This window comes from Babylonia areolata, chromosome 16, assembly GCF_041734735.1.
Source record: "Babylonia areolata isolate BAREFJ2019XMU chromosome 16, ASM4173473v1, whole genome shotgun sequence".
Classification (NCBI taxonomy): domain Eukaryota; kingdom Metazoa; phylum Mollusca; class Gastropoda; order Neogastropoda; family Buccinidae; genus Babylonia; species Babylonia areolata.
This window is the reverse complement of record NC_134891.1, coordinates 18,293,337-18,303,336: the sequence shown is the minus strand read 5'-3', so window position 1 is coordinate 18,303,336 and position 10,000 is coordinate 18,293,337. Positions and strand designations below refer to the sequence as shown.

The window sequence follows — 10,000 nt, the reverse complement described above, 5'->3', positions numbered from 1 at the left end:
CATTTTGGATGGTCGAGCTGACCGAAGTTATCAGTTGATTTATGTTTGTCTCATTTTCGGTATATGCATTATTTGTGTGTGTGTGATGAGAATGTTGATTTATATTATGTTTGTTTGTTTGATCTTATGTCTCCTGATAATGTATTGTTCCCCCCTGTCACAAGGACTGTACAGTCAATGACAGTAAAACATCAAAGCGTCTCTCTCTCTCTCTCTCTCTCTCTCTCTCTCTCTCTCTTGTATATGTTTGGATTTAGTTACGTTTGGTTAAACCAAGGCGTAGAGAGTATTGACGAATTTCTTAGAGTGTTTAAAGAAAGGGTAGTTGCATGCAGATGGCAGGAATGGGATTGTCATGTTAGTAATAGCGAGAGATTTAATGTTTACAGAACATTCTGCACGGTACCGGATGTCAAAACGTATTTACTTTCAAACATAGATCGACACTTAAAATATTCAATGGCAAGATTCAAGCTTGGTATTTCTGAAATTGCAGTACATTATTACCGATATAGAATACATAATGCAACTGATCTAAGGTGCAAACTTTGCAACAAGGAGGAAGAAAATGAAGAACATTTCGTCCTGACTTGTCCTGTCCTGCATGACTTAAGAACAAGGTATATATATCATCCAAATTCTGTAAAATTTCCCAGTCAGCATAGATTAGCCTTACTCGTGGCTTCTCGGCATGAACAGACCATTCGAAATTTGTCAGTTGATTTGTTTAAAGCATTCAGACTGCTATCAACTCTGATGTCTTAGAATACTGAAGTTTGTTCTTGATGATATGACTGCTTATTTCTTGTTGTTTTTCTTACATGATCATGTGTATGTACTCCTTCATGAGGGGCAATGGCCTATACATGAATAAATTATCCGTATCCGGATCTCTCTCTCTTTCTCTCTCTGGCAACTAGCAATTTACCTGCATAAAGCCTTAGAATTAGAATTTTAAAATGTAGTTGAGTGTATGTTTATTTTTCCCCTTTGTAATTTTGCGTGACTAGACCGCTGGAGAGATCCGCGTCCATCTTGGATCTTGCGCATGCGCATCTAACTTTTACTCGAAATCGTGAGCAATGCCGAAGGCCATCGACACAGCAAAAAGCAGCAAACATATGCTGTCATTAGTTGATAAGGTCCATTGCTACAACCAATCTCTGTACATCGTATGCACACACACACACACACACACACACACACACACAGTCTCTCTCTCTCTCTCTCTCTCTCTCTCTCTCTCTCTCTCTCTCTCTCTATATATATATATATATATATATATATATATATATATGGTGGTTGTGGTGATGGTGGTGGTGATGTTGTTGTTGTTGGTGGTGGTGGTGGTGGTGGTGATAGTGGTGGTGGTAATGTTAGCGTTGTTGTTGGCGTTGTTATTGTTGCTGCTGCTGCTGCTGCTGGTGTTGTTAGTGATGGTGGTAGTGGTGTTGTTGTTGTTGTTGCTGGTGGTGATGTTGTTGTTAGTAATGGTGGTAGTGTTGCTGTTGTCGTTATTGTCCCGATGTCACCCAAACGAGACAGTGTGATTTCGGAGCATTGCTTGTTATCATCGTCGTCATTGTTCTTGTTATATATAGATATATATATATATAGTTTGTCGTGGTGGTGGTTACACACGATCACTGAGATACAGAGAGAGAGAGAGAGAGAGAGAGAGAGAGAGAGAGAGTGAGAGTGAAAAAGAGAGATGTGTATATAGACAATTGAAGGAATATTTAGAACATTGATAACTTTACGTAGTAGAAGACGTCATGTAAGGTGAGAAAGATGACGTAGAAAATAGCATTACGTCACCTGTTATTAGTGTAGTCTGTGACCAAGCTGCCGGTAGGCAGCGAAAATTCAGATTTTTTTTTTTTTTTTATTTTTTTCTTATTTTTATTTGTTGTTGTTTAACAAAATAGGTGTTGGTTTTCAGCTTTGGTTTATTAAATATATAGCGAAAAAGAAAAAAAGGAATCTGCTGTTTCGCACATTCTTCCTCTCGCGATCGCCTTTGTGGCTGGCAAGTTTGGAGAGCCAATCAACTTCGAGGGCACAGGTCACATGACGCGCCTCTATAAGTCATACAAGCAAGGAACTCATTCAGCGGCCAATTAGAAACACTAAATCGTGACAGCGGATGAATACGTCTCTCTCTTTATCTATCTCTTCTTCTTCTTCTTCTTCTTCTTCTTCTTCTTTTTTTTTTTTTTTCTTTTTCCTTTTTTTTTTTTTTTTTTTTTTTTTTTTTTTTTTGGTTTTGTTTTGTTTTGTTGTTGTTGCTGTTTATCATATCTTTTTTTGTTGTTCTTGTACTTGTTCTTGTTTATCATATCTATAATTATATATTATCTCTGAAATGTTTGTTTACACCACCCCTTCATGAAAGGTCATGACATGTATTGAAGTAAACTTCCGTATCCATAGCTGTATCCGTATTCGTATCCCCCCACCCCCCCACCCCGGCTCCCACCCCACCCCCTCTCTCTCTCTCTCCCCTCTCCCTCTCTCTCTCTCTCTCTCTCTCTGTTCACACACACGTCAGCTAACGATGTGACCGGTGTGTCTTGCTGTGTTCTTCAGGTCCCTCCCCACGAGCCCAGCTGACCTGCCCACACCTCTGGGGGAAGACCCCCACGAGTCTACTCCAACTCCTCCTCCTCCTCCCCCACCAGACGTCGTCCCGAGCTCCCCTCCCACCTCCATCCACCCACCCATGTCCGACAATCCCAGGAGCGAGCGGTGGGCAGGAGGGGGCACCGCCTCCCTGGCCACCCCCTCCTCCTCCTCCTCCTCCTCCTCCTCTTCACCAACACCATCTCTGCCGTCTCCACCCCTAAACTCGGGGGCAGCCCCGAAGCCACGGACCTCTCAGGAAGGGGGAGAGAGATGGGGGATATGAGATCGTCCTCATCAGAAGCAGCAGCAGGGGACCACCCCGCTTCTAACCTCACCCCTCTGCCCGCCTCCACGCCCAGCGTGATCGTGAAGCAGGAACGGAGAGAGTCCCCGAACTCCTCCGCCTCCTTCTCCTCCTCCTCCTCTTCCTCCTCCCCCAACCCCTCCCCTTCTGAAGCAGGGTACAAGGGACAGTACTCCTCCTCAGCCAAAGACGCTCAGATGGTGGCGGCGGAGAGAGGAGGCACCTACCCGCAAGGAACAGGTTCTGGACCTCTTCCCCCTCCTCCTCCTTCTCAACAGCAGCTGGTCATCAAGAGCCTTGACGAGGCCATGCCCTCCTCGGGTCAGTACCTCTCCCACCAGATGACCGCCCTCCCGCCTCCTCCTCCTCCTCCTCCTGTCCCCGCCACGCTCTCCTCCATCTCGGCTTCCAACCGCATCCTGGCCCAGGCCCTGAGCTCCAGCACCAGCTACCACCACGAGCAAGGCATCGGTATGGGTGCCGGCAGGAACCTCTCCGTGGGAGGGCTTTCCGTCCCTTCCTCCTCCGCCTCCGCCTCCTCCTCTTCATTCCGAGTGATGCCTTCGTCCGGACTGGCCTTCGAAGGCGCCGGGCACCTCTTGCCCACGGAGGACGTGGAGGTCTTCTTCCACCACCTGGACAACCACCACCCGGCCGCCACCAGCGTCACCCTCACCGGCTACAGCGCGGGGCCTCAGGGTGGTCTGTTCCTCACGCACGGCTCGGACACTGCCAGCTTCGCCACCTCGGGCCAGCAGGCCTACCACAACGGGGAAGGGAGGGACAGCGAAGGAGGAGGTGGTGGTGGCGGTGGTGGTGGAGGTGGAGGAAGAGGAGCAGGAAGCGGGGAAGGAGGAGGAGAAGGAGAGGGACTGATCACCTTGCAGCCTCTCCCACCTTCCGGGTACTCGTCCGAGACGGTCGGCACCTTCCTGCCTCCGCTGCCTTCCCTGCTGATGTCCTCTCGAGCCGCTGCCGGCATGGGCATGGGCTCGGAAGACGTGTACGGCTCCCCAACCGCCGCCGGGGGAGGAGCTCTCTCCTCCTCTTCTTCCTCCTCCCACCACCACCACCACCAGCAGCACCACCAGCACCACCTGTCAGAGCAGTCTGACTATGCCGCCTGGGGCCTGGCTCCCTCCCACCACCCCCACCACCCTTCCGACCCCCCGACCTACACCACCCTCCCCCCAGCCTCCCACCTCACCGCATCTGGCCAGGCAGCAGGGGAGAGAAGCCTGTCGCTGTCGGCGCGCGATGGCTACGCGGACTACGTGATGGGGGCGGACGGCGGCGGCAAGTGGGGAGCCGGGGGGTACGCCCTGGCCCCCCTGTCGTCTGTCGCCCCCCACCCCGAGTCTCCCAACGTCATCCGGGCAGGTGAGTAGTTTGCGGGTAGTGATGGTGGGGTGGTGGTGGTGGTGGTGGTGGTGGTGTATGTGGCGGTGGTGGTCGTCTTCGTCGTGTATGTGGTGTTGGTGGTGGTGGTGGTGGTGTTGGTGGTGGTGGTGGTGGTGATGATGATGTTGCTGTTGTTGTTGTAGTCGGTGGTGGTGGTGGTGGTGGTGTTCTTGATGGTGTTGCTGATGGTGGTGGTGGTGGTTGTGGTGATGGTGGTGGTGATGTTGTTGTTGGTGGTGGTGTTGGTGGTGGTGGTGGTAATGGTGGTGGTGGTAATGTTAGCGTTGTTGTTTTTTTGTTTTTTGTTGTTGTTGTTGTTGCTGCTGCTGCTGCTGCTGGTGTTGTTAGTGATGGTGGTAGTGGTGTTGTTGTTGTTGTTGTTGTTGCTGGTGGTGATGTTGTTGTTAGTAATGGTGGTAGTGGTGTTGCTGTCGTTATTGTCCCGATGTCACCCAAACGAGACAGTGTGATTTCGGAGCTTTGCTTGTTGTCATCGTCGTCGTTGTTCTTGTTACTGTTGGTGTAGTTGTTAATGTTGTTGTTGTTGTTGTTGGAGATGGTGTTGCTTCTGATACTATTGACGGATGAACTTTGTACTGACCACGACCACAATTCACCACTCCATGTTGGACCACAATGACGGAGTATATCACGGACAGCAGAAAAGCAACATTAAAGTAATTATCTTAAAATGAAAATGATGATGGTGAATAATTGTTTATCATAATCGTCATGATCATTATTATCAAGATTATTACCATAAATCTATCATCACCATTATACTCACAATGGTAGAAGAAGAACAACAACAACAAGACTACTACCACTGCTACTACTACTACTACTACTACTACTACTACTAATAATAATAATAATAAGATTAATAATGATACTGATAACAAGATTGATAATAATAATAATAATAATGATAATAATGATACTGATAACAAGATTGATAATAATAATAAGAAGAAGAAGAAGAAGAATTATGAGAATAATAATAATAATAATAATAATAATGATGATGATGATGATGATGATGATAAAGATAATAGTAGTAATTCAAAAACAAGAACAAGAACAAGAAGACTCACGGCGGTTCAATGCCTTGCAATATTCAGAAGGGACTTCTTGACTTGCTGTTCTCCCTCCTCGTTTGTGTGTGTGTGTGTGTGTGTGTGTGTGTGTTTCGTCATCAGCCGTGACTTCGTTTGATGCGCGGTTGGTTGGAGAGTCTGTTCTTTCTTTTGTGTATATATTTTCATTCTACTTTTACTTTTGGTGAGCTTTCTTTCTAGTTGTTGGGAGTGGTGGTGGTGGTGGTGGTGGTGGTGGTGAGGAGGAGGAGGAGGGGGGGTGTGAGGAGGGGGGGGGGGGGGGGAGCGGGTCGCTGTGTGTGATAGGATGATTTTGATAGTGGGTTGGGTAGGTGGGGGGAGGAGGGGGCGGAGAGGGACGAAGAGTGAGTGGAGGTGCGGGGGGGTGGGGGTGGGGGGTGGGGGGTGGGGGGGGATGCGTGCGTTTATGTGTGGGGTCGTTCCTGTTGTGTGACGTCTTTTCACAAGACGACTCCTTGCTAGTCTGTCTGTCTGTCTGTCTGTTTGCCTGTCCGTTCCGTAAGTTTGTGTGTGTGTGTGTGTGTGTGTGTGTTGTTGATGTTGTTGTTGTTAATTTGTTGCGGTTGTTGTTCCAACAGTTGTTATTCTACTGGCGTTTGTTGCAACTGTGTGTGTGTGTCTGTGTGTGTGTGTGTGTGTGTGTGTGTGCATCAACAGTGGTCATTTAAATCAATTTTAGTGCACTTGTTCAATGAACGGTAGTAGTGTAAAGTTTGCTGCATTTAGCAACGATAGTAATTCTGAGCTTGTTGCAGTTTTTTGTTGTTGTTTTTTTTGTTTGTTTTTTTGTTTTGTTGTTGTTGTTGTTGTTGTTTTTTGTTGTTGTTTTTTGTTGTTGTTTTTGTTTGTTTTGTTTGTTTGTTTTTGTTTTTGTTTTGTTTTTGTTGTTTTTTTTTTGGGGGGGTGCAGCAATGGCAGTGGCACAAGATTTTTGGCACTTGTTTCAACAACGGTAGTGATATGATATTTGTGGCACTTTCTCCAACAGCAGAATGGATTTCATTTAGTGGGGGGAGTCTGCTGCGATTTGTTGCAGCGACAATGTTCATGTTCGTGGGATTTGTTGCAATTTGCGCGGCAGCAGTAACGGTTTCAGTGGTTTACAGTGGGTGTGATTGTGGCTGTGCTTGTCAAGTTCGAGCAAGAAAGCTTTCCGACCGCTGTGGTGAAGTGGTTCGAGTTTTAGACTATGGCAGGCTCCTATCCAGAGTTGAGTGTGCTCAAGGCTTAAATAAGAAGACCGGGACTACACAGTCGAGTATCATCCACTTCACGGATGAGTCTTTCGGTGTGTTGCTCCAGTATCCTGCCCAACACTGCAAGTGTCTGTATCTCTCAAACCTGAGTAGCGCCGGGATATCATTATGCAAGTAGACGTATTCTACAGCCATGTCACATAGTCCCAAACCTAAAATGGACCTCCATAGCAGCATCGCCATCATCCTCTTCACCCTTCTTCATCAACATAGTGTCCCACCCACCTTCTGTGGCTTTTCATGCCTTGCTCTTATGGCGACCCTAGTTCCGATCCACCTCAACTTCCGTGCTTGGGGCAAGTCCTGTCAGTGTCTTCGGAATCGGCAAATTCATGGGGGGGGGGGCGGGGGGGGGGCTGACGTTGGAAGGACGCGGTGGCGGTCTCCGATTTTACGGTCGCTCAGTCTGGCTCCGCGACTAAGCGATAATAAAATTGTTGTCATTTGGTGGCTTGGTAGGTGGTGTTCAACGTAGGTTAAATCAGAACAGGCGCTACTGAACACCACCGAAATGACACATGGCAGTGCAGGGTCGCCTCTAGCCTCTGTTGTGTGACCTCCTGGCGACCTAACATCGATAGTTCCCTGTAGATTGCCGACGCTGGGTATGTCTGTGTATGTGCGACTCGGAATGAGCGGAAAGGGTGCAGATACTAGAGCATCAAAAAAAACAAACAAAAAAACAAAAAACAAAGGAAAAAAAGCAAACGTCTTACGTGTGTACGTGTGTCATCTGTTTGTTGGTCGGTCGGTTTGTCTGTTTGTCTGTCTCAGCAGATAACATCTGCAGCAGAGGTTCAGGGGATTTTGGTGGGTTTTTTAATTTCATGTTGATGTAAGAAAACTACTGTTCATCGGCGTCCCCGTTCGGACCATTGCTCTAAAAATAGATGAATAGCTCATTGGTCAGGAAAGCTGAAGCCAGTTGGACGCCATATTGACACTCGCATCCGGCTGTCAGTCCATTTAGAGGTCTTCTGCTAACTGGTAGCAGTTTCTGAACTGAAACCCTGTGTCTTCGATGAAATCGTGTTATGCTTGCCCCCACAACATGCCAAATGTTGTGCCTTGATTGATATTTGCCAATGGTTTATTTACCAAAGTTATTACAGGAAAACAGTGCAGTGACACGTAGCACAAACTTGCCGTGGGGGCTCACACAGGAATGTCAGCTTAACTAACACCGCGAGCAAGTGAAAGCTTGCCGTGAAGAAGTCAACGTTGCCAGCTGAGCGCTCGGCTACATATATGAAGTTACCACTTCGCGTTGTACTGACACGAGTAGCAAAATGGCTGATTGAACACTTCCGCTGGCTTCAGTTAGCAAAAGGGCTCAAAGAAGACATGCGCTGTCCATCTATTTTTAGCTCAGTGGTTTGGACGCGTGTATGATTGTATGAACACGTGTCCGTTATGCGTAAGTTTTTCCCTGTGTCTCTTTGCGTGTCTGTGTGTCTGTGTGTCTGTCCCTCTCCCTCTCCTTCCCCCTCTCTATCTTACTGTCTCTCTGTTGCTGTCTCCCTCAACTGCATTTTTTTCAAAGCCTCCTTTCTTCCCTCCCCCCACTCTCTCTCTCTCTCTCCCTGTCTCTTTTCCCTCTCTATCTCAACCAGCCTTTCTGCTGTCTCTCTCTCTCTCTCTCTCTCTCTCTCTCTCTCTTTCTTTCTGTGTTTCTCCCACTCTCACCCACGTCTCTCTCTCCCCACCTCTCTCTGTCTCACTTTCCTATCCATCTGTCAATCTGCGTGTGTGTGTGTGTGTGTGTGTGTGTGTGTGTGTGTGTGTGTGTGTGTGTGTGTGTGACGGTGTGTGTGTGTGTGGTGTGTGTGTGTGTGTACGTGCGTGTGGGCCTGTGTGTGTGTGTGTTTTCTTCATTACTTATGCCCTTCTGCATTAATACTTTCTCTACTCATGTATGTGTGTGCTATTTGTAATAGATCTAGATTAGCAAGAAGAGATTGGAAGAATTGGCCATGCTTAATATCTTAATCCTTGAATAAAAACGTATTGAGTTTTTACGTTCTCTCTCTCTCTCTCTCTCTCTCTCTCTCTCTCTCTTTCTTCCTTTCTCACCCAAATTCCTCCCTCTTTTCCCTTCACCCTCCTCTCTCTCTCTCTCTCTCTCTCTCTCTCTCTGTCATTGTCTATCTCTGTCTCTCTTTGTCTGTGTGTGTGTGTGTGTGTGTGTGTGTGTGTGTGTGTGTGTGTCCGTCATTGTCTGTCTCTCTGTCTTTTTGTCTTTTTGTCTGTCTGTCTGTCTCTCTCTCTCTCCGTCATTGTCTATCTCTGTCTCTCTGTCTCTCTGTCTCCGTCATTGTCTCTCTCTGTCTCTCTATCTTTCTGTCTCTTTGTCTCTGTCTGTCTGTCTGTCTGTCTGTCTCTCTCTCTCTCACTCTCTCACTCACTCACTCACTCACTACCCCCCCACAAAAGGACTTTAAAAACCGAAGCCCCACAAGAAGCTGGCTGTGAAACAAAAACACAGGGCAGGTCATACAGGTACCACGTGTGTACGTGCCGTGCCACTATACTGGCAAGGACACCGGACCCCCACCTTGTAAAACGTGAAACACGTACCCGACCCACCCGTACCCCTCTCGCACCCGGGGTATTACAAACATTCCTGGGTTGTCCAGGAAGATCTGGGTACCAGACTCTGAGCTGGCCCCACGATCCCTGCTCTGTCCAGCCCCCCTCACCCCCCCCCCCAACCCCCCACCCCTACCCCCACTCCCACCTCCACCCCTGTCTCCTTGCTTCCGATCTCCACCACCTCCCTGCCCCCCCCCCCACGCTCCCCCCTCCCCCCTCCCGCCCCCCTTCCCTCCCCCTCTTCCGTTCATTCCGTGAATATTGGTGGTGATTCGTCTTTGTGTGTTTGAGTCTGTGTGTGTGTGTGTTTGAGTCTGTGTGTGTGTGTGTGTGTGTGTGTGTGTGTGTGTGTGTGTGTGTGTGTGTGTGTGTTTGAGTCTCTGTGTGTGTGTGTGTGTGTGTGTGTGTGTGTGTGTGTGTGTGTGTGTGTGTGTTTGTGTCTGTGCGAGCGCCGTACGCGCGTTGTGTGTCTGTGTGAAACATCGTTACTGACGAATAATTATGTCTGCCGTTCAGATTCGGCATGCTGTTGTGTCCTCGGGAAAGGAGATTTTTCTCCGAATTTCCTCACTCCACCCAGGTGTGAATAGGCACTGACCTGACTTCGGTTGGTGTAGGTTAATATGGCGGAAGGAGAGGACTGGGCCCCGCCCTGCTATGCTTAATACGGGGAGTGATGGCCCAGAGGTAACGCATCCGCTTAG

General features: G+C 48.2%; 1 protein-coding gene across 4 annotated transcripts in view; it reads left to right on the top strand.

The window, feature by feature from the left end:
- LOC143291215 (uncharacterized) overlaps positions 1–10,000 on the top strand; it is a 102,052-nt gene that overhangs the window by 54,154 nt on the left and 37,898 nt on the right. For all 4 annotated transcript variants that reach the window (XM_076600974.1, XM_076600976.1, XM_076600977.1 and 1 more), the window contains exon 2: positions 2,590–4,309. In XM_076600974.1, coding sequence (XP_076457089.1) covers positions 2,896–4,309 — 1,414 coding nt within the window. In that variant the 5' untranslated portion in view covers positions 2,590–2,895. The remainder of the gene's footprint in view (positions 1–2,589; positions 4,310–10,000) is intronic.